Consider the following 25,090-nt stretch of genomic DNA (forward strand, 5'->3'; position numbering starts at 1 on the left):
TAAGTAGAGGAATAACTTATTTCCAACCTCTTCGAATTTGTACCAAACGCATATACTGTCGATGGTAGATCGATTGTGGAAGTATTCATTTGGCATACTCGATATGTGAAGGATTATCGAAAGTAACTGAGCCGGTGTGTTGAGAAGTAAAAATTTATCTGGCGAACATACAACTATAGGATTACGGGGTATCATTTCTCGTTCCATATCTTCGACGGATGATAACAGCGTTTCATACATATGGTAAAAACCAGAAATTAAATACAGCATTGCAAACGCGGTACAAATAGTCGAGGTGTTTTACTGGGGCCAATCGACTAATTTAGGAAAGATGTATCACTTCAACATAAGACGCTAACACAACAATATATTTTTTAACTCAGCTCAGACTCCACAGGGTCATATTTGGAATATCATTTTCCATAAAGGTCACAATTAATATTTGAACAGTTTTTACGAGGCCTGTTTATGTGTGATAGTCTTGACTCGTTATCGCCAGCTTTTAGCCTCGGATTAAATGGGGTAAAGTGTTAAACTCGGGTTACGAGTTATCGGTACTCGTTTGCCGATAATGGCTGTATTCCCGCATCAGAGATTATTCTTCTCGAAGCTTTAGGCTCGCTTTTGCGTTAGGCACGAGACCTAGCTAAATTTCTTCAAGCTAATTTCATGTACAACTATATATATATATATATATACCAAGGTAACCCAAGCGTTGATTAGAATGTAAAAGCTAAATGGCTGCACACAGTACTCGTATAGTAATTTACACGAGCGGGTTTGCGCCGCTTTTGGCAACTAAAAAATAACGTTCCCTAATGGAGTTCCCTAAATTCTGTCGAAGTAAACGATATTTTCGTATCGATATTACGTAAATTAAAACATGATTCATGTTCAAATGGCGGAAACTAGGCACAATATTTTGGTAGGTGCAACATAATTTCAGTAACGACTGGGCATGGAAGTAGTTACATTGTACGAATGGAACTTTCATGTAAGTTGCCCTATGACAAACAATCACTTAGGTGCCTGAACAGAAAATGTAATTCGGCTTTCACGTATGTGTGCTTCTAGCCGGGTACAGCTTTGTGCTTTATGTTCATAAGAAGGCTATCGGTGGGAACGTTGTTAAAATTTGTTATGCAGTGCACATTGCGGTCGCAGAGGGTCTAATATATGTAAATATTTAAGTGGGTTTCGGGGTTATTTTTCAGGCCCCTGTGGTCCAGTATTCATTCACGTACGATCTAATATGCATAAATCTTAAGAGCAGCTATGCATTCTACACTTTTTCGAGATTCCGGTAAAATCTTTAAGGTATATAGGAGATCTCTATGTAGATATCTGTTTAAATTAACGTGCTTACACGAACACGTCAGACTCTGTGCGTCGGCCATAGTATTGTCTATAAGAAGAGCCGTTTTCAAATGAAACTCTGATCCCTAGTTTACCCAATTGTCCACAATTAGAGTGATAACCAGGTAGCAACCTAAGCCTAGACGAATTTATCTTGGTCATACCATTTTTAGATACTTTTGGTATATCGCTGCTACGACTGAATGGCCACCTTACAACTGTCCATACGTGTAAACCAACTAAAGCGTAGATAACGCAGTTGACAGGATGCCTACGCCTTTTAACCTTAAGCGCCTACCAGCTGACAGGCAACATATGCGCTTTAGGATTGTACGCAGTTCAAGATGTAGCTGCGTAGGGATGAGGGCTAGTATTGAGTTAATTACACTCGAACCGAATACGGACCAATCAAACTTATGAAGTATGGACTAAAACTGCTATAAATTACTGCGTTTTTTTTTTTTGTTTTTGTTTTTTAATAATTCGCTAGTTTATGACCATTTTTTGAGCTGATATGTTGAGAATGTATGCGTATGGTGTATGTGTTTAATAATATGATCAATGCGATTCTACAAACGATTCTCTTTTGTTTACCATGAGCTTATTATTGCCCATCTCAGGCAGTGATAGCTAGTAAAATGTTTTCTCTATTCTCGGAATAATCATGTATGGTGCTGATAAATTCTGCTCGATACGCCAGCGACAATGTGAGGACAACTGATATTAATGTTCTGAACAGATGTCTCAGTCTACGAATACATTAGGTAATCAGTTAATTTCTTCGAGGTTCATTCCCTATCTAACCACAAAAGCAATTACGTGATGACAGCGTGCCACTGGAACGGAAGTACTACCGTGAATTGATTTCCTAAGCAGCCCTATTGTTCGGAAGTTGCTATGTCTCCACCACCGCTTCTTTACTTTTCTTTCTTTTTTCTTACTAACCGGTCGGAGAATTGGTCACGTTGGTCAGAGGCTGTGTCATCAGAAGGTCAGCCCGGTTGGCACACTACGACATGCCACTATCGAAACCCCGAAGATCAGCAACGGTCGCTCGCCGTGTTGGCCCCATTGAGAAACTGCTATTAAGGACATTCTGAAAGCCAGTAGGTCGACAGAAGCTCATTCAGCAGTAGCAGAGTCTTTCTAGTTTGGTAAAGCGTAGAGTGAGGCGTGCGTTGTTGTGGTTCGAACCTTAGGTTCAGTCGGGAAGTGGCGGCCGCTTGGCGCTCTAGTCTGGGCCTGGGAATGCAGTCTCGGCCGGGCACCACCTAGAGTAATAGGGCGCCCTCGGCTAGGTTCAGGCCGAACCTGCTATTCTTGCGAAAGCAAAATACCCAAAACCTTCAAAGGCTAAAAAACAAACAGACCGACACTGCGTAACTGCGAATTCGAAAGAATTTTCTATTATTGCCGCGCTATTTATTGCGTTAAGTGACTGATTACAAATCCGTGAGTTTAATCTTCAATGGTTTTATCGCTGTGGACCATGTGAATGAAAATAAGTAGTCCGATCTGAGCAGGTGAAGAATATATGAACCATGAAATTTCAATATTAGAATGCGCTGAAGCTTGAGCCGTATCTACGACAGGATAAGATTCGAGTATAGTCGAACTTGACGATTTAAATTTGGTGTGTTTATAGCTGATTCGACAATGCCAGGTGCGATCAACTCATCCAGAAACTCCTCATTGTTGTGTACGTTTAAAGGTTTAGCGCTGCTACCAATTTTAGCCATCTCCGCTACTTCTGCTGTAACTATCAAAGATGTGCAGGTTCCGCGCTACGTGGAGAACGCATCAGCCAGCATTGACTTCACATGCGAATTCGTTCGCGGAGAGATGGATGAAAATTTGGTCTTACGATGGGTCCACTCCGGGGACCGGTCTCCCGTATTTACGTGGATACCAGAGCAAGATATATTCCAAGTTTTCGGCGTCTTCGAGGGTCATGTTTCCGTTGACGAAGCACGCAAGATGTCCTCCACAAAAAGTGAAGATCTGACAAGTAAATTCGGAGTTCGTCTACGACAGCCTACAACTGTACACGAAGGCACCTACAAGTGTTACGTCACGTCGGTAGCAAACAGTGATGAGCGTGACCAACAACTCATAATCTACGTGAATCCTCGTGACACGAAACTGTACTACAATATTGAACGACATATGATGACCTGCCGTATCCAGGGCGTCTACCCAGTTCCCAAAGTGATTCTCTATCGTTCGTCGAAAAAGGGTGACCTTATCGAAGAAACTAAATACGTGAAACGAGAAGATAAAAAAAACGAAGATGGTACTTACGACATTGTCGTGAGGAAGTATATAGCACAGCCTCCTCCAGAACGTTTCGAATGCTGGACAGTCCTGGACGTCAATTATAAGGTGTTAGCTAAGGCACATTACACGCCTGGTGAAGGCTCCATTTTGGAGAATGACTCTAGTGGAATAGAGGCAGGACCTAATGGACGCTTCATATATCTAATCGTTTTATGGATAGCACTAACCGGAACGCTTACCTTACTGTTGACGTTATAGAGACACGTAACATTAAAGATTGCCAAATAAATCTAGGTCTATTTATGTAAGCAATTTATTTGTTGTGAGCAATTTTTGTTTGATCATTTGTTGTTATAATTTTGAATATCTGGATTAAAGGAGGCGTTTAACTTCCAGATATTTTGAACTTCCCCGGATTGCTGTAAGAACAAAAATAACTTTCACGTAATAGCTTATTGTTGGAATAGACCTTCAGGTGCGGTTTAATGTCTCGAAGTAGCTTATATACCGTTGACCCAAGACGAGAACTTCACATTTTTACATTTGTTTCCCTACAAAGAATTCAACTAATCATAAAACTCAATGAATGAGAAACTAGAACGCTTGAAGATTGTAATTACGGTAACGAACTATTCGTAGCTTCCGTTTTTTCAAATACGGGCCTGAAAGTCCGATTCGAAAACGTATTTGCAGAAACGGAAACAAAACAACCGTAACGGCTATAGCTACGACCTACGAAATATATTTCCACATGTTTCAACTAGTTAGCGGTTGGGCATATCTAGGCGCAGATTCCCTCAACTAATTTATGTCATTGTAAGATGCTTCTCATTTAGACTCACTTCCAAATCCCATCCGGGTCGTCCACCTAAATGCAGTCTCCACTGGATTTAAGGCAAATATGCCTGGGTTTTTTTCCTTGTCTTCCAAAAATTTCAAGAGCCACAAAACAATCGCAAGATAGAATCCCAAGTAAACATGTTAGGTTTTTACATCCTCTTTTATATTTTACAGGGCGTAATTGTAATTTTTCCTCGAATCGTTAGAAGTTGATGAGGTGGGGAAGCAAGAAAGCAAATTTATTGAGATGTCAAAAGTGCTATTAATGTAACGGGGTATCGAGACTACGTGAACATCCCAACAACGCTAAATCTAGCGGGACGAGTAGTTGGGGTCCTATATGGTTTCTGGCTGCATATACAAGCAATTTATATGTTACGATAGATGTTATAATTATACGACTACTTAAAAGGAACGACCGATAGTCTCCTCAAGTAGTAACGGAGTATTGCCAGTGTAAGTGACTGTAACAGAGCTTTAGGTTACGTTAGATATGATCACTAAGGCCATAGGGTAGATGAACTGTAACGGGATTATTGAAATATGTTGACTCAGAAAGATAGAATTACTGTGACAGGATAGCTGCAACGTTATAACGTAATGGGCGCCGCAAGACCTTGGAAGAGTCGCACCCGTGAAGCTGTAGATCCCCGATCAAACTAAGGTGAGGTAACCTGAAGAAAATTCACGTAGGCTGACTAAATAACGGTATAAATATAATGGGTCAAGTGGAAGATGGTAACTCTTGGCCTGACAGCATATTTTTAACGTACAATCAGCTGTCTGCGCAATGCCTAATTTTTTTCAGCCCGAAAATGTCTATTCGACTTAGTTTTAATTCGACATTTGATATACGACATAGCTAAGAAGCCTGGTGTTGTATAGTTGTAGTTGAAAAGTGGCTCGGAAACTACCATTTCTTCAGCACATATGACCTTATGAACGTACAAACACATGAGCCTTATTTGTGTAAGAGGTATAACGAGCTTTTGTCTTGGACAGCCCAGGTGTCTATAATACGGCAAAAAATAAGCTAACAAATCACTTGTAGACTATATCATTTAGACAAGTTAAATTCTATCCTTCCACGTTGCAGAATGAGATTAGTAGTTGTCGAGGAATCCTGATTGGTCTTGATAGTGTTCTATTACCTTGTCACCGATACTAACAGATTCCAATCAACCAAGTCCGCTTCATTTGAAACACTGAACAAGTCGTTTTTCGGAAGGTAGATTTTCATAAACCTACGTGTTTCGTTACGTCGAAACATTTACGTCATTAAGACTGAATGATTGGTCAACATTCGTACTCAATATTCATTTAATATACACACAGCCATTTACTTACAGTTAGGGAATACTCAACCCACACGTTAGGGAAATGCGCTGCCGTATACCGTTCATTTCCCCAGGCGAAACGGTCGCAGAGAACCGTTTCGGGTAGCTGTAACCCCTGATGAGGGCGAATTGAACCCCAGCCCTGAAAGTATGTATTACGCTTTGCGTTTTTCTAGGCCTTATCGGCGTTGCATCTTGATACCCCGTCATCCAGATTGTCGATGACGGCTATACGCTGCTGTTAATGGACCCTTGAATTTAAACAGTGTGTTCATTTCTGAATACGTGAATAAACGTAGCGAAAGACACGTTCGCAGGGTACGGTCACTACCGCAATTGTCTAGAATATTTAAAGCTTTGACGGATTTCATACCGTATACTAATAAAGGTGCTGGGAGGATAAAACGTTGAGAGCTAGCTGCATCTATTTGGCAATTTTTCTGATATTGGGGCCATAATCCTTCGTAGCGTAGTCGTATCTAAAGGCCCGCACTACGACCACAAAGAGGAAAAAGCACTTAACTCGTGATAAAACATTACATTTAGAAAGCCGGTTGACGTTGATGAGATGTAGGTTCGCTCAAGGAAGTATTAGCAGTGATTGACCGACCGTACGTGACTGCCTGGGGTCTAGTGGTATCATAGAGTCTTAACGTCAGTAATTCTTCAAGCTTACGAAAAACTGAAGATGACAGGCTGGAGCTGAACTAAATTCCTTTAAACGCTCAAAGGAACAGGTATCTCTGCTAATAAGGCATACTTTTTTACTAAATAAGTAAATTAAAAAATATATGTATACATTAGTTCGATTGGCTAGGTGGAATGGGTATGCGCCAGTATGCATGCCAAAGTAATTACGTTAGTAGCCATTAATTTATGAAAGACGTGTCTTTTCTAACTAACAGTATCATTATTTAGTGTAATGGCTTTTGCACTCTCAATTCAACGACTTGTGTGGATTTTTTAGCGAGGGGGATCGCCCAAAGACAATTCGTCTCCCCCCAATTACCCAGCCAATTGCCTTAGCAAAAATAAGGGGGGCGTTTGATTATTTCACAAGGAAGGCGTGGGTACGTCCGTTGTGTCTATCGTTACCTCGTCATATATATTCCTGTATATAAATTGAAATTGGTGTCTAAAAATACGGATGGTCCCTGTACGCTATTCATTTGATAATATATGGAAAGTTGGTATTTACTCTTCTCATTTGAGGCCATCATTTTTATTGATACTTGTAACCGTTGGTGTTGTTGTTGTTAATTGAAAAAATATGGGTGTTATCCTTTATAACGCAGCGTTGGTTGTTAGTCTATTGCAGCTATCTAAACACCGTATTCGTCTTCTGATGTAATGAAATAGACAATGCATTGTCAAGTTTAAATAACGCAAAAAAATGTCCTGTACAGGCATGTGTAGCTTTATTGAGACGGCGAAGCTAGAAGGAGCGCACCGAATGCTAAATAATTGATTGAACGTGTGTACTACAGCGACGGCCATGTGGTAGTAGTAACTTCAAAATGGCGCCAACAACAACAATTGAATATATCAATTGTCCTTTGCTAGCAGTTTTACAAGTTTTTTTTTTTTTATTACAAGCAGTTTGCAAAGATTTTACTTAAACGCAACATTGATTGGGAAATGTTCGTTGTAAACAGTTTTCCGGCCATCGTCTGCACATACATCTAGCCCACCTTTGAAATAGCGGTAGGGGTTTTTTCCTTACGTCTTATTGTTCGTGGACTGTTGTCGAGCACTTTACTTCAGCTACTTTAGGTTGCCCCATTATAGCACTCGAGCAAAGTTGTTTCACATGATCAGGCGGACCATCCGACGTTCGATGATTAGCCAGTAATCTTTTGTTGGCATCATTTCGCCCAGATGGCTATTTTTATACTCGCGACGTGTAAGCCACTTCGCAGTCATACTCTTCAGGAATGGTCTAAATTCGATATTCTTTTAACTATAACAAATAGGCTGACCTACTTGAGATAGAATCTACAATAGGATAATTCGTTCTGCACAAAAGAAACTTCTCGAATACAGTCGCATGATACGTGCTATTTAGTGGTACGACCTTTATACAAAGAGGATTCAAAACGAGGACAAAACGTGTCGGAAGAATCCTCACCTAACCTCCATTGTTTCCCTGAGAAAGGATTTCCACTAAAAAATGCCCGCATCGCAATCGTCAGAGTTTTACTTGCTATTCCAAATAATTCCACGCCATTTTTATCACCAGCATCCTGCCAGTGGACGAATTTACAGGATTACTGAAACGGCTCTCATAAAAATATGGAATGGCGTTTTATAAAGGAAATATGTTTGAGGTAAAAGCAAGGTTTTCAAAATTCCAAGATAATTAAAAGTCTGCTGATTTATTATTTAGATCGGCTAGAAATGAGGTAAAGGTAATCGTCCAGCTTTGGAACTAGCCAGCAAGTCCATGGAAAGGCACCTCTCGTAGTTGCGATAGGAACTTGATAGGTTTAACACTGGCGGTAGAAACAACAGCTTCGTATTCTAAGGAAACAGTTAATCGATCCTTCGTTGATCTAACTCCTTTTTGTATGTGCACTTCCTGCTATTCTAATTCTGGTTTATTGTAATATTTACGACGGTAACACGTTCGTAGTCGTAACGTTTAGCTCAGATACTCGCTAAAAGAAGCGACGATCTTTCTGTACATGTTTGTCAGAGCTTCTTCTTTCTGGCGTATACTTATATCTATGGCGATTCTACTCTGCGCAATAAACAGTTTGAATTGAACCCACTTACGGAGACATTGAAAAAATGGAACGACCGAATAGAGGCGAGCAGTGACCTATCGGAATGATCTACGCTATTGGATAGTTACGGTCGTGTAAGGCTTGTTGGCTCGTTCCGCAGGAGGCTAGGTATACGATGCTCACTACGTGACACTGTGGAATAACCGCTGACTAGCCCAGCTCTCCGTTCCTATAGGGGCGCGTAGCCTTAATTTTTCCACTTGTTCACGTCCTATTGACAGGCCTATTTTATAAACAAAAGCAGCTACTATCATTTCAAAATCTTACAATGACTAAGCAAACTGTTCACAGCAGGTATTCCACTTTCAAAGCAGCCTGACGGCAAACGTTGATATTATTATAATTTACGTTATAATTATTATAATTTACTCTGTTAGTTCGTTTTTGCTGGGAGCGTTATAAACTGGTTTTAGTTCATTAAGTGCGTTTTAAGTGATGATACAATTTATAACATGTACATGCTATCATCCCTTATTGTCAACTTGGAAGCAGCTTCATGTCATCATGCTCGGTTGGATTATTATGTATTTCAACTTCGATGCCAGTAAATTAGAGACAAATTCCATAAAACCGTTTTTATTATATGGAAAGATGTTATAGCTATTGTTTTGCTTTTATCCATTAAGCAGAAATTTTACGAATCCCTTAAGAGCCCATCGTCCATATAGAGGTGGCCCTATTAGAATAATGTCTCTGAAAAACTGTGGCCTTCCAGTACCGAAAATATCCTAAATATGGTCGTATAAAAATCTTTCTTCAAATACAGTATTGTATGGCATAAAGAAGACTACTTTTCACAAATCTGGGATGCACTTCATTAGGCAGTGCAGGTGGACGTTCACAGTCTGCGACAATGAAACTACCCTATTTTGAAAGCCTATCATACGCAGAGGTTTTATAGCGCCCTCATAAGTAGGCGGAAAAAAAATCGCGCTAAGGGGCAGATTCAGCGGCAAGCTATGTTAAGATTCAAACTACAGGTCAGCTTGAAGTTTGGGCTCGTCTAAAAGCGATCGAATTGTAGCGACAAATGCAACCATCATAATTATAGTATACTGCATCACTCCATCTATCAATGATTAAGATTAGCCGACATGATAACGTGGGAAAAGTTAAGTGAAACTTATCTTTCCATATCTCAACAAAAATCGATACGAAGCACGGAACGTTCTTCTAAGCGTACAATCATCGACTCTTGAAAAAACGCCCGATTACGGCATTTCTAAATTACCTGTAAAGGAGAACAATATACTTAACTGTCCTCGATAAGCGTCAATAAAGATACTAGGAATGTTTACGTCGATGTGTAAATTAAAATAAGGGATTAGAATATTGTCAAAACTATAGCATACTTAAAAAGCAATATTATATGTAATATTTAGTTTGTATTAGTTTTAGCGCGTTGAGTAAATTAAGAAGCCTCATATAAATCACGAGTAAAGTTCACTTAATTTGGAGACACTCAGATAACGAGAGGGATTATTATCATCATTTATATCGATGGTCACAAGCAAATCTTTCTCTACTGTTTGTGCCTGTTCAGTAATGATTTAGGCTCATTTTTTTTACTTGCGTGACAAATGAATGGTTGCCTAACTTAGTCCACGCACTCCGGGCACGCTTGTATTTAGACGTTCAAGTGGGTTACGTAGTTGATATCGTCGCCCTAGTATTTGTAGAGTGATTGGGACAACACAAGGGTCGCTTGCTTTATTCATTGTTCCAAATTTGCATTTACAGGCAGATCTTGTTCGATCAAATCTTCTTTGGGTCGGGGTCCCGATAACGAAAACCTCCAGCACATATCAACGTTGAATCGCTGGGACGCTGCTCATTAAAACTGGGCGTCAGCAATCAAGCTAAGCTGACTTGTTATATTGTTGATGATATACACGCGAATTATAAACTTCGATAGAAAATCGTACGTTTTCTATTTTATTTGAAGTTATTCTAAGACACAGATCAGGTTAAAAGTCGTAGAGCCGACGTAACTGGGATATTGCTTTGTATATGTGTACGTACAAACAAATATCCCAGCTTACCGGATATTCACGCGCTCTACTGAGTTCACCGAGCACCAACTAAATATAGTAAAAATGGTACAAAGTAGATCTTGTGCTTCGACTTTCTTCATTTTGAAGCGGGCTGACGGTTTTACAGAATGTAGCTCTAGGCACCTTTCTACGTGATTTAGAAGCTCGGACTAAGTACTTTTGGTATCGCCAAGACATAGTAAAGCTGTCCAGCTGTCTTTCGTTCCCTTCTTATTGAGCCTTTGCAAATCTTGTTCGTCTACCAAGCAGATAATATAAGTTGGCTACTGGCACAAGTTTTATAGTACACAGGGTGTTACAAAATATAATCATAGTAGCTTTATGATTTTTGTTTGTTATTTTCAAGGTGTAATTATCTGGCAATATGAGCGAAGCAAGGTTAACTTTTATGTCGAATGCGTGGATTTGTAGCAGAAGTATTAACACAATCTCGGAGGGAGCTTCAGGCAGATTCACCTATGCGACCTATAATTAATTCGATAAAAGTAACTTTAAAACGAATGGGTTTGTCGAGGTCGTTCGTTTCGGACAACATTTCGGATCCAAATCCAAAAACATCAACCGGCAACCAAAGAGATCATTGCAAAATTATAGCGAATCATCCGAAAAAGATACTCAAGTCGCAAGCTCGGTATCAAGTGTTTTTTGAACGCTGAAATGAAAAAGAACACATGCTATCAATGGAAATGATCCAGACTGAATATTATGAACGATACTTAGGAAAATATGAATAATTCTCTAAACGATGCTTTGAGCGATGAAGTGATTGACTGATTGATTGATGAGCGATTAAAGATGCTTAAATTAAATAGAACAATCAATCATCCATCACGAATCAACAGCTTACTGTTACCAGAACGGTATTAATTTGCTATGAAAAGAAACGTTATATATTTTATGCAGTTTGTTTCGCCCTCTAAATGTTAACTTATATAATATCTTATAAAATAACAAACAAAGTATTAAACTATAATTATTCAAATTGTGTATACATTTTTGGAACATTTAAGAGGCTTGACATGATCCGTTCAATGGGTCGTTAGGCCAGCATCGATGTCAGCTTCGAGACACTGTTACAGCTCATTTGTTTCATAAGGCTCTTTACCTGCATCATCGATTTTAATATTCCCTTCTCCACTAAAAATGAGACAAGCCCGCGTATATCAAACAGAAAAGGCTAGAAAAAACGGTAGAATTAAATCTCAATAGAATAGCAGATTAATTCAGAGATACAACGAAACGTCTGATCTATCCGTGGCGACGAGGACCCTGTGATTCTAACAATTCGTCGACTGCAATGTGAGCCCTCTAGGAAGTCTTACAACAAAAAACAAGAAATCGATGAATATCTAGGTACAGAAAATTGTTTAATAATGTGAAAAGGTCATGCACGTAGGCGTTGTTCCGGAAGAAGTAGGAAGAAGCAAGCGGCGCATCACTAGCATCCAAGAACCCTGCTAACGGTCTGTAAGTGGCATATCAAACCCTACGTATGATATATAAAATGTTCAGATCCAGCTGCAATCGTTATAATGATATGATCCGAAATGATGGGCAGGTAAGAAAGCCAACGTTAAATTTTCCAACCAAAGTTACATTCTCTCGCTTTCTTTATAGCATATTCTTTCTTCTACAAAAATATTCCAATATATTATGTGCAGGCTTCATTAAGGCTCAATAAGCTCTTCGGCTAGAACGCTGTTATCTATTGAAAGATTTAACTGCTTTCAAACGACGTGCGAGGATAACAACCTAGGAAATTTTGATGACTACACCGCATCAGTATACTAAAGAGAATGCTGATATGACGGTCTTTTAGATGAAATGCCTAGTGTGGATCGAGGACCAGTCAGGCAGTATACGGGCTATTGCATTAAAAAGGCTAGACGAGGTCCTGAATACGATCCTGGTTACGTTGCATGCCCGCGTTAAACAATTTAACTGCAGTTATCAACGCAAGCTGTACATACAAATACAAACCACGAAACGAAGGCAGCTGGAATCAATCGAGTCCAACAAGTAGGTCGATCTCCTACAGGGTGCTCGCCGAATAGGATATGGACACTGTTACAAAGATAAAGGCGACAGAAGGGAACAGGCATAATGAAAACTTGGTATGAACGCTTATTCTATGTTGCCAATATAATGGAGCCCAACGAAATACGACTAACGAAGTTACGATACGGTTAAGATAAATTGAAGATGTAAGATAAAGAGACACAATTTCGTTTAGAGATTGGAGCTAACCTCATTATCGCCGGTGAGAAACATTAATGCACCATGATTGCAAGCTCAGATAGGCTACGATAAATTTCAGCGCTGCAGTGTCTGGGATAAGGTTTTAGGTAAACGGACAAAAAGTTGATGGGGATTGTTATGTTGCTGGGAACAGGAGTAAGTTAAAAGGACGTGATCTACTGGAATCTACTATATGTTGAAGTAGGGAGCGCTTAGTCTTATTGTTCATTACTTAAAACTGATCTAAGAGATCTCAGGAGAGTTGAACCAACTTTTAGAGTTCAAGAAGGGTCTGCGGCTTATCTTCGGAAGGTCGAGACTGATAGCTTTTACTGTACTCCCTAAATTTTCTGCGGAAATTGATAGGGTCGTAAAGGCAGCACCAGTGGTGATTCTAAGCTAGAACGGAAAATCTAGCCTTGCGTAGAGTTCTCTAAAGGAGTGAATTCATCATTGCAGGAAGATCAGTACCCAGTTCCAATAACAGAGTACAATTTCATTAAGTTGGACCAGAACCACTACTTCACGTAGGTTGATCCCTGCGAAGCGCATTTTCGTGTTTCAATAGACGCACGAGGCAGGAAATTTCTTATAATACACCGAGAGACTTATTCGCCAAGAATAGATCGCCATTTCGCATAGACTGTTCCAAGAATATTCCAAAAGATGGCTGATACAATAATAGCTAGTTTGGATGGTAGAGTTATATACTTGAACGACAATAATTCTCATAATAGGAAAAACACTTAAAAAATACTTATAGAGGCTCTGCTTAGACGGATTCGTGACTGTGGATTCAGGATCAGCGCTGAAAAATGCGGCGTTTAGATACATTTTAAAATTCATCATAAACGAGAACTGAGAATGCCCGATTCAGATAAAGTAGAATCTAGAAGAGAAGTGCATAAGCCGAGAGACAGAAGGTAAGTAAGATCATTTGTAGTGTTGTAATGTTGTATCACAGCATATTTGTACTAGAAGGGAGAAAAATTAAGTACCCATTTGACAAGTTTTCTGAGAAACGATGTACCATTCAAACAGAAAACAGTATGTGCTCAAAGTTTCAAGACGATGAAGAAAATTCTTATAGCAGATCTATTTAAAGAGCATAATCCTAATCTACCCGTATTAGTAGATGCCAATGCAAGCAAATGCTGAATTAGGATCACACTGATTCATAGCTAGCCTGACAGATCTGAGAAAGTGGTTCTTCGCGCAAACAAATCGTTGAGTCCTCCCGAAATAAACTATTCATAGATCGAAAAGTCTTTTTCTAGTATAAGCAGTGAAATAGTGCCGTTTCTATATGATGTACGGCCGAAGATTTACTTAGCGACAGATGATCGGTTATTGCTGACAATTATTGGAACAAAGTCCGTTTCCATCCGTTCCGCAAACAGTTTTCAATAAGTGTCAGCGGTGTTTCTACCGTATATCTTTGAAATCCTATTTATGTACTCGACGAACTTTCGTCGTGAGTCTTTGCAGTCATTTGCATGAAAAAATTAGACAGGTAATAGGTGCAGCAGAGTTAAAGATGTAAAAAAACATGGTTCCGTATTGTACCTTACAGTTGCGCAGGATCGGCCAATTCCGGATGAGCAGCCTTGCTTTTTCAAAATACATCGAGATTTCGCAAGATCGGCTAATGGCTAGACATATTCGGTTATCGTTGGTCTTCAGCGAAGTGATCAGGTGTATGTGAAATTATACCAATAATGGCCTTTTAAGCTGTCAGATACCAGTCACCGGGACGCAGCTGAGATGTTTGGAAGAAAATGAGATACAACATATAAAATCACCGTGAAAGCCGTAGACAAACAGAATGATTCGTCGAAACGTTCAAGCGTGCCCTTGTTTGGATACGAGATAGAACGAACGTACTGCATTACTATACAGATTGTCTCCGGTTGACATGAAGTTTCATAACATCTTTAAAAAAAAGAGTTAAATATTTTCGTAGAATTTGGAAATCAATAAACAAGAGCTCGAACAAAAAACTCGACAGGGACTAGATTCAATGGTAACCTCATTTATATCACAGTCTAAACAAAAATGAGACTATCAGCTAGAAGTTTACAGTATTGACGTCGACGGAATGACGTGGTCCGGCGTTTGGTGAAAGTTCGTTCGAACCCGATACCATATCTAACCGTTTTTGATACTTTTAGCTCGGTTTCAGCAAATACCGCTATTTGATCTTTTGTATAGACAGATGTACGTGTCAGTTGTAAATGGGACAGAAGCCCAGGACTAGGACGAGGTCTTTCGCACCAAGTTCGACAATCATACAACCATCTAATCACCGATTCCAATGAACGATCCATCAAGGAAAGCAAATAATGCCGGAGAGTGCAAACAGACCCCTATAGAATACAAGAGATTATTTAATCAATTGAATTTAATTAAAATTAACGCATAATCTAGTTAGAAGATGAACAATATTCCACACGTTCCACAAGAGCTAATTTGACGCGTACTCTAATTCGCGGTAATTTTCTTAAAAAATTCATTTTAAACTACGACGAGGCTAGGGTGGTCTCTTTTTTCCAACTCATTGAAGTTCGGCTTGTTTACGCGCAGGACCTTCGAAAGCGAAAAGTCGCATTGTCTTAGAGCTTTTACGTAAACTGTCACAAATAGTCTCACGAATAGGTTAACGTGGTTCAGTTGCGATAAACGGTGAGACCTGTAGCATAAAAAATTGTCTAGTATATTCATGCAACCTTTTATCTTAATAGTGGATAATTAGCGAATAGTTTCTTTGCATTTCGTATTATGCTGTGTAGACGTATTGCGATTTCCAAGAATAGAAAATAATTGATTTGTTGAGCTTTTTGCAATGGCACACGTTTCTCTCCGTTTAACAATCGGCGACAATCGGCGCCACTGCCCAAATCGTTTTATAAACATATTGAAAACGATATTTCAACGATTAGTCATAATTGTCGTCTGCAATGCGTTACTTTCCGCGCGCAAACAAAACCCTACTTTCTATCTCAATTTGTCACAAAAGTATGAAAAGTTTGAAATCTGAAATACATGTATCTGCTTCAAAAATTTTACCAATTACGTATAACAAAAGCTACGTTAAACGTGACAATACGACGCGAAGTATAGAAACCGATTTAAATGTTTGAAGATGTAATCAAGATTGACTACAATTTATTTTAGAAAGATCAACGCAATTCCTTGGGAAAAGCAGAAAGGAGCCTCGAATTTGTCCAAGGGAGTCTTTCAGTTTTATGCTTATGGTGGGTTTATACTTGCTTAGTATTAATATCTTGTTCATTATAATTTAATCACTTTTCAAGGTCTTTCGTTTTCCTCAACGAGCTATTGTTGTTCTTCAAGAATCGGTTTCTGTTTATTTGAACTGTTTTTTATTCCCGCGTGTTTTTTTATATGCAGTTTTGAATGAATCAAATGACAAAATATGCACTGTTTAAGGCCTAAGCCCACGAGAAATTTTAGACAAACGATAGCAAATTTCTAAAGGGCAAAGAAAGAGGGCATCCAACGAAGTGTAATATGTGTCTATCAGCAGACGCAAAATTAATGAACGTGCACTTATGACTGTCTACTGTCGCTACCGTCTTCACAGCAGCGCAGTTGTTTGAGACCACAGTCTAGAGCTGGATGCAACTAAGGTAGTGGGCAATTTTCCCAGTAGCAGAATGTGGAAATTCTTCACGAGACGGAAGTATTCCAAGCTACTCCTTCTAGGAGTTGTGTTCCCTTAAATAACCATACATAAGATCACAAAGAAGATTTCCTAGGAGGGCTGCGGATTTTGAAGCTCACGCAATTCTCCCTTTAATGCTCTGACCAAACTTTAACCAAACTGGCCCGATTCCTTCAAATCGATCAGTGTTCGTGTGACTCAGCCACTATAGCGACAGATAGTGCCTAATGTTGACCCACACCAACCTAACCCGGGACGACAACCTCCTCTTGTTGTCGAACGGACTACACTGATTAGGCCGCCATTCATCCTGTTCGCTTACCTTGTCGTTCTGATTTCGTTCACTTGCTACGCCCCGTCCGAAACTCCTTGCTAACAAACTGGGCATCAATCGAATGGATCTTGTCCACAAGTTGCCCCTATCGTTTGACGCATTAATATGAACGTTAGGGGGGCGTGTCAGTTTCGATAACGCGTCGTCAGCCTTTTTCTTTTAATTATACACGTTTCTTGTTTGTGTTGTGTGGATGTTCTTTACACTTCACAGCAGACTTAAGCAGAAGCAATTCCTTGCAGATTCGCAATTTGGCCTGGTAGGACCACCTATTATGTCTGTGAAGAAAAACTATTCAAAATCGTCAGAAAGACACCTTCTAGTATTAGTAGTAGTAGAAAGTAGTGTGCCAATTAATCACAAAATCATGATTTTTTTTCCCTAAAGGTACACAACTTCTTATTTAACGACCGTAATTCCACGAGTATATACATCAAGGATTAAACAATATGCGCCATATGTCTAGCTATACACCGTCCTATAATTTTAGAATAAAATAGTTCATTCAAGTGGTGCTTTATTGTTTCGAAAGCTCAGTTACTGGAGAAGCAGTACGGATAAGTAAAGAACTTTTTCCCTATTTATAGACTCGTACATATTTCACAGACGGATACACCCAATCCCGTCATCACCAATGGGTTAGATCAGTAGGCAGATGGTATAGAGGGTGAACATTCAGCGAGCCAACCTTACTTCGAGTATATCAACGATCAGATAGGTATAGTTAATCAATACCTTAATTTATCTCTAGTTAGACCCTATATGTATTTGTGCGTAGCCCCTTTTCTCATATACCAATATATAGCGATTATATCATGTGCAATGCTACGTACTCAAATACGAAAAAATGTCAGCAATCGGGCCCGCTACAACTGCTCATAACGGCCGCTAACAGCGGACGATATACAAAGGAAAAAAAAAAGATCAATTATGTGGTATAAGCAGAGCGACGGGCCTGCCCTATCACTCGTACATAGCTATTTTGCTATAAAGGAGCTATTCTCAGCACTATGTTGCATATTTCAACGATGCATTAGGACGGTATTAGGGAAGCGAGACGAACGAAATGGTTGAGGGCTGTGCAGTGGGGTAGGCCAAAATAATTTTTTTTTCCGAGCTACTAACACTTACACGCATGCACAGGTGATGCTACGACAATGCTACGTCGAAGTGTATTGTAGCTTTTAGCTAAGACAAAATGGAAGCTCACAGGTGGGATTTGTGCAAAGCTTGGAAAGAATAGGGATATTATGATTTATTCAGGGTTGATATATGCATGTCACTGTCGTTCCTATCCAGCAAACAGGTCTAGCTAGACTCGAGCCTACTCTCCAAATGTTCTATATATTTGCAGCGAAGATACGCTGCGCACGGGAGTTTAACGGGTATGCGATAAGGTAAAGGAAGCTCGTCCACGAAAAGTATTTCATTAATTGGTCTGATGTGTATCTGAGATTTATCCTGGGGAACGCATCGCGTTCCAGCTTCAGCTAGGCGGTAGCGAGTTGAGGTTGAATACGTGCATGCACAGGCAAACGTACACCTGAGTGGCGTGGTCGCTAACGGCCCTCAAATTGATTGTGAAGTTCGGAAATCTGGGAAAGAGGCATTTCATCTTCCAGACCCTAACGAGCACATTCTATTAACATCTAACGCTAACAAAATATAATTAACTTTGAGTCAATTGTTGTTCTGCAGCCATCAACCATCAGCCATCCAGAGCCATCAACTAAATACAGAGGAAATTGTGCTTCAGTTAATAGAAACTGATAGACATGTGATAAACGTTCTCCTTTAAGTACGCATAGGTACTAATCAGACTCAATAGGCAGATGATCCGTGTGCTCTAGGGCATCGAGAGAAGTATTAAAAGACAAAAAATGAAAACTTGGTAGTTAATATATTATTCTGTTGCGACAACAGGTCACAGCTCAGATAGCACCACAAGACCACAGAAATTACATCGTTCGGTAATCTACGTGAGACAAACAATCGTTAAAGGCTAAAGCAAGCAACGTATTACCTGTTGTTGACAAGACAAAACTTTATTACGTACGTTATATTATTATATACCTCTGTACACTGACTGTCAATTTTGATTTGTATACAATCAAAACTATATAAAGGTCGTACTGCACGTTTCAAGGTCATGGTAGACCGTGCACCTCGTTGTCGTATCGAACTAAATCGAAAAATGCCCTTCCTTTCTGACCATTTCAGTTTTCCTTTATTTCAAAACAATGTAGTGACTCACAAAGAGAGCACGTCATGGCGAAAACCGTTCTCATACGTATAGCTAAGGATAGACTGACCAGAAAATACTGTGCCTAACCGAGTTGGAAGACGAGACCCAGAACCTACTTGGGGGCTGCGTCCAACTCGACGCCCAACGAAGCTTATCGGCTGGTGAGACTATCTATAGCGAACAAAACATCCGCATTGCTTTCATACGATACTACAAACCTAATAAGTTGCGATGCAATTTCTATTAAGCCTGGCGTTAAATCACGCCACGCCTCTCACTGCTCGCGTGAGAGTTCTCGATGACTGGTTATTTAGAACAGTGAAATCAATTTTTGGGTAGACTGGTTTGCCTACTTGTGCTCTCGCAATAAGCGTTTCTATCCTGGCAGAAGTTAGCACACGGCGCGAACACTCTTCTTATCTTTGTCGATCGGCGCGCATCGAACAGGCACACTTCGCCTTCACATGAGATCTCTGCAACTATTTTGTGTTTGATATTTGGTGGTAATAGTAATTCGAACGAAGGCAGGGTTTTTCCTTTCTGATTAGACGTATTTGAAAGAAAACTACGCGATTATTTGACGTTTGGGAAACGTTACAAAAACATTACGCGGACCTAGGATAAAAATTAAGATTGCTTTAAAAGACAAGGTTTATTTAAAGCTCATTTGGTAAAGAAAGCATAACTGGATAACAGTTCAATTTTATGTATGATATATAAAGCTTTCTGTTCAAAATCGATAGAGTCCGATGCTTAGCAGTTTAGAAATGCTGGCTTTATTCGTTTCCAAACATCTGTACGTTAGGGGATATCCGTAGGGATAGCGTACGAAATTTGCTTTCAATAGATTTGGACAACATCAGCCTTTCTATAGATATAAAAGAGTTCTGATTCCGAAGAGGTTGTGAGAATTGTTTAGTAGCTGTACTTTCATAGAAATTATTTTGGCCCACGAGGACAGATAAGAGCTACCGATGGCCTATAAGGTCAGCCTTTAAGTATTGTCATTATGTTCACATATTTATAATGGTTCAGGTTTTGCTTAATCTACTCGAACGCAGGTAAACTTTTTCTTTTTTTTTTTTTACTGAAATGTATCATGTTTTAGAGCATATTACGCAACAGATATCTAGATAGGGAATGCCGACCGTGTTGAATAAGATTGCCCTTTTCTGGTCTAAAAAGATCTATAAATCCATATGCCTATAATCGTTCCTGAATCAATTTGACGAGGCTGCTTCACGCATTGAATACAGCACACGGTAAATACAGTGATGAACGGAAGTAGTTGTCTGTACGGGTAGATGGCCAATAACGGCCTACACATTGCCTTCCTCTTAATTTTCTAAATAACGACCAGTCATAGGGACGCGTCATATACCGGTAGCCGTCTCTTGTCCTAAGATCAAACGTAGGCATAGTCTAGCATTCGATGTTTAAACTAAACTATCTGTCGATGCTGTGAAGTTAATCGATTTTAGGCGATAAGATTACGAAGTTGTATTATACCTGTTTCCCTTTAATGTTTGATTAACGTCTCTGGACCCTTCCATGGTCAGCAGTCCGTAGACGAAGGCGTGCCGTACTTGACTGTTCTGACAGCTTTGCTAAAGAGCGCTGATAAGAAAATGAGTTAGTTCCAATTATGAGACTGGAAGTAGGCTAGTATTTGTTGACAAAGTGGCAATGGTTTAGCAGCGATAAACATAATTTCTTTTACATGGCGGAACTTAGACACCGCTATACAATACTAACGCAGTACTGCGCATAATATTCGAAATACTCAGTGGCCATTAAAGGCTAGATTTGACACTGATTGGCTTGTAATGATTAACTACAGAATGTAGTTCCCGAGACGACGACCATTTCGTGGTACACGCTTGAGCTGTATTACAGAATCTAAATTCTGCTGCGAAAATACTCGTATAGAAATGAAAAGCTCGATTTCATCGGATATAAGTATGTAATCTATATCGATTACGTTATTATGTAAGGTAGCCTGAATTTGACCATGATGGATATGCTTAGATAGATTGTTGTCCACGATAGTTCGATGATAACGTATTCATCTGTTCAGTTCAGTTGAGGAGCACGTAGGATGATACAGGTTTGGAACTAGGCGTGGAACTAAACACCTTGTTTCCTAGAAGGGCAGCCGTCTGAGGCAATAGTTGACGACGCTATAGGAACTTGAACTCGAAACCTTAAAGGTTCGTATAGTGTATTGCTGTCATCTCGTCGTTCTCCAACTTACAAAACCAAATATAAGTTCTATAAATTTACCTTTATATTTATGCAAATAAAACTATTTCGAAACATAGGGCTCATAGTGCTTTATATTAACCTCTTATATATGACATTTGCGGACGAGAATTAGAAAAATTCAACAGTTCGATCTTTTTGCAACAGTCTGCTGGAATCAGCGTAAATCAATTTCTAACTGTGAGTCATGGCCACTAATTCTTATTTTAAATCCATGGTACTTTTCGTTAAAATGTTTTTTTCAATTCCACTGCGTTTAATGAAGGCCGCTTAGAACGGGACGGGTTGCTGGATGCTATAAGTAAAACGATGGCCCTCTGCATGATATTGGTCACAATTGGAAGGTTACATACAAAAATGGATCCAGATAGTCCACTGGAGCCGCCCTCTCAAGGAACTTTTGTTACTAGTGATGTTGATGAATGGTGCCGAGATGGACAAATCTAGGGCAAGAAGCTTTTGTTCGTAAACAGCTTTGTATTCTATTCTGACCCTCTGTATACAACGGACTATTTTTGTAACGGTAGCAGCACTATTGAAGATGAATTTTGCTGTGTAAGAAAGGACGAAGAACTTGGAGACACTCTCTAGAAAGCCACTTGCCGGGATTTCGTTCAGAGCAGTTCTTGCGGTGACGATCTCGTGGATCTTTACTCGGCCACGGTGTGCCTTTTTCCTTCCGCCTGCCTGCGACCGCCTGATCGGTCATGTTCATCTAGTGAAAGCGCCGATTTTCTATCGTTTTTTCTGTAATGCCTGCCTGTCTGAAAAAAGAAGCGAAAAGACGCTACAACGTTATGGAACTTAAGCTATCTAGAAAAAGTGGAATAGCGCGAATCATTATTGTGCGAACAGCGGCACACAAAGGACAATTTGCAAAGGTGTTCTTCGATGGGAGGGCTTTATTCCGCTAAGCTTCCTTCAATGAAACCTACTCACATTTAACTCTCATCAAGTCTACTTAAACTCTACATACTTGACTGTATGTTCGCTTTACTTCCCACTAGGAAACAACTGACACCTATCCCTGATATCGGAGAGCTGTTGTATCGCCTGAAATCACTGCCATGCTCTATCTGCGTACATATACCCATATACACATACCCTGTGGAAAAAGCCTTAGAACCTAACGTGAGGGGAATCAGTGGACTGTAGGTTGACGTACATGTAAAAACGTCACTTATAGATATGCTTCCGCAGCATGTCTGGATAACTGAATGAAATAGATTGTTTATGCCTCGTCAGGTAATTTAGGATTAAAGTTTAGCGTTGACATCATTTATTTGGTGGTTTTTTTTCGGGAAAATACATCCTTGGCTAGATGATTGCTACTTGTCGTGGCATAGCTTTACACGAGGTAAATCACGCTCGATGTGTTTTTTGTTCTGAACGATGGCTGTGCAGATGACAAACTGTAAATGGTCTGCCAATGCAAACAATATCAATGTGAGCGGTTTTCATTCAAGTAACATTGTCTTTGTGCTATTGTTCTCTTCTTGGTATTCCTAATGCTTTTTTGTCCCATGTTGCTTTGCCCTAAAATAAATAAGTTGCTAATAGTTAGCACAGACTTCGCCAATTTGCCGCATTGCCTTATCGTTTATTGTTTCTGTGAACCCTTACATTGGGCCTCGTCTGATCGTGACAAGCACAATGCCTTACCATTTTTAATCAATACGACTCCACTAATAATTGGCGCACTCGACATTACTTTGTCCGTTGTGTATTCAGCTATCCTGTAAAAGAAAAATGGGTCAGCTTATGGCTAAATACGCCGTTCATGGTAATGAACGTTAGAAGTAAACCCGATAGCAATATCATTGAGTTTGCTACGGAGTTTCATTGTACCCATGGTCGCCTTTTTGTCGAGCCAAGAGCATCGATGTGGGGGATTACCAGACCAAACGGGTGAGATTATCACTGAAATCGTCAGCACAACATCGACTCTGCAAGTTCACGATATCCAGCACGACATACCGTGTAACACATACGAATTATCTGGAAATGTAAACATCTAATCGATAGTAAGTTGATCCATTTCGTTGTAGGTAATTATTACGAACTTACATCGAAATAAAGTTAAAAAACCGAAGCTAATCGACAAATCGGTCCCGTCCAGGCAAGATCGCCTGCAATGTCATGGCTGCTAGCTAGATAGGTGACAATTGCTATTTAGCAACTAACCGCGTTCCAGGGGTTGACTTGTGGAATAATTTCAGCTCCTACGGGGGTTGTTTCACGGTTGTGGGAAATGCTATTGTTTGTGTAGTATCGTTGCGCACAGTGGTGAACGACCAATCGCAGGACTAAAGCATAAGCTTTTTCAAGTTTTAAGATACTGTGTTCTTTGAGTAAACTACGGTATAGAGGATTAGGTGAAGCCGACATGTTGGTAGCAATTGCATTGTAAAATAACTTGTTAATCCTCTTTCCTTACAACATATTACTCTAAAAGTATTAGCCTCGTGAAAAAAAACAACATTTTGGTCTTACTAAAGGACAACATACATATACTATAATATATAAGTAGTAGATGTACGCGAGTCTGTTTAATGCTAGAATAGATCAAGTCAATACAACAAAATAGTGTAGCTTACCCGGATCTGATCTTACGAAATATGTACTAATAGATACAGAGTTGAGTAGAGAACTAAAATTGAATCTCTGTCTAATATGTATATTCGAGGTAGTCTACAATATATATCTAAGAGAATCTATAGCGTCATCCATAAATTTACATGCTACCATCTTGTGGCAAATATAAAACTACTATATTATGAATAGATTTAGGGCCTTGATTCTGATGCTCTGCACGAACGGCCTCAATAAACATACCAGTCAACGAAGCCCGTTTTACTTTGACTGTTTTATCATGCGACCTTAGGGCTCCAAAATTGTAAGCGGTCTGACAAGGGAAAGCCAGCAACAACTTAGGTCGTTTACCTCTACTCGACCTATTCGTTTATGTAATATTGCTCCCTGTAGAAGAAGCGCTATGGTGATATTGCTCGTAAAAGGGTTCGGCCCTAGATGCTGGTCGTTACTGGAACTGCCTTCGCCGCAGTAGCCTGCGCGTAATACACGATAGCGTAACCACTTGATACCAACCCATGTGCATAAGACTTCGAAAATAATTGACGGATAAGGACAAAAAAAATAACTAATAAGGTGCTAGGTATCTAGAAAGGTCTAGATGACTGTTCAATAAACAGCTAGATCTCATAGTGGTATTTTATTTCGTCTGTATAAATGTTGTTGTCATACACACATATGAGCCCCGAAAACCTGTCTACACCGTTCAACAGGTCGTCACTGCTTCGTCAGGATGTCACTGCTTAGCAATAATGAGTACGCCAAGATTAACTTTTAAATGAAGAGTTTATTTTAAATTCTATTGGAAATACCAAAATGTTGCAGAAATACAAAAACAGTACGCTAAAATTTTCACATGGATCCATTTACGCGACTTGCAATGAATAGGATAAAAGATAGGCTTGAAGTTTTCAGGGGGTTTATATTTATTTCCTGGGGGACTAAAAAAGTTAACGAGTCTTTTGCCAGCCAGAAAGAAGTATTTAGGAGCCATAGCGAAATATCTCAAAAATCTATGAGACAACCAAGTCGTAAACTTAACAAGAGAAGATCTAGCGTAGTTTAATGGTGCATCCTATTAATG

General features: G+C 39.6%; 1 protein-coding gene and 1 long non-coding RNA gene across 3 annotated transcripts; both read left to right on the top strand.

Annotated features, from left to right (window-relative positions):
- Positions 1 to 2,464: 2,464 nt before the first annotated feature.
- Positions 2,465 to 3,949, top strand: LOC111247069 (uncharacterized). 2 transcript variants are annotated; one of them, XM_086984130.1, is made up of 2 exons: positions 2,469 to 2,808; positions 3,068 to 3,949. In XM_086984130.1, the coding sequence occupies exon 2, from the start codon at positions 3,199 to 3,201 to the stop codon at positions 3,889 to 3,891; it is 693 nt and encodes a 230-aa protein (XP_086840256.1). In that variant the 5' UTR covers positions 2,469 to 2,808; positions 3,068 to 3,198; the 3' UTR covers positions 3,892 to 3,949. The 2 variants fall into 2 exon arrangements, with proteins under 2 accessions (XP_022653349.1, XP_086840256.1); XM_022797614.2 differs by having other exon boundaries at positions 2,465 to 3,949.
- Positions 3,950 to 11,771: 7,822 nt separating this feature from the next.
- On the top strand, positions 11,772 to 14,893 carry LOC111247150 (uncharacterized). The gene is made up of 3 exons (XR_002671986.2): positions 11,772 to 12,117; positions 12,470 to 12,764; positions 14,462 to 14,893. It is a non-coding gene; the product is annotated as an uncharacterized LOC111247150 (long non-coding RNA).
- Positions 14,894 to 25,090: the final 10,197 nt, after the last annotated feature.

The sequence above is a fragment of the Varroa destructor genome, unplaced genomic scaffold, assembly GCF_002443255.2.
Source record: "Varroa destructor unplaced genomic scaffold, Vdes_3.0 BEIS01000003.1, whole genome shotgun sequence".
NCBI lineage: Eukaryota > Metazoa > Arthropoda > Arachnida > Mesostigmata > Varroidae > Varroa > Varroa destructor.

Excerpts from the sequence above, each read along its gene's own strand:
- LOC111247069 (XM_022797614.2), top strand. The coding sequence starts at position 3,013 with ATGCCAGGTGCGATCAACTCATCCAGAAACTCCTCATTGTTGTGTACG.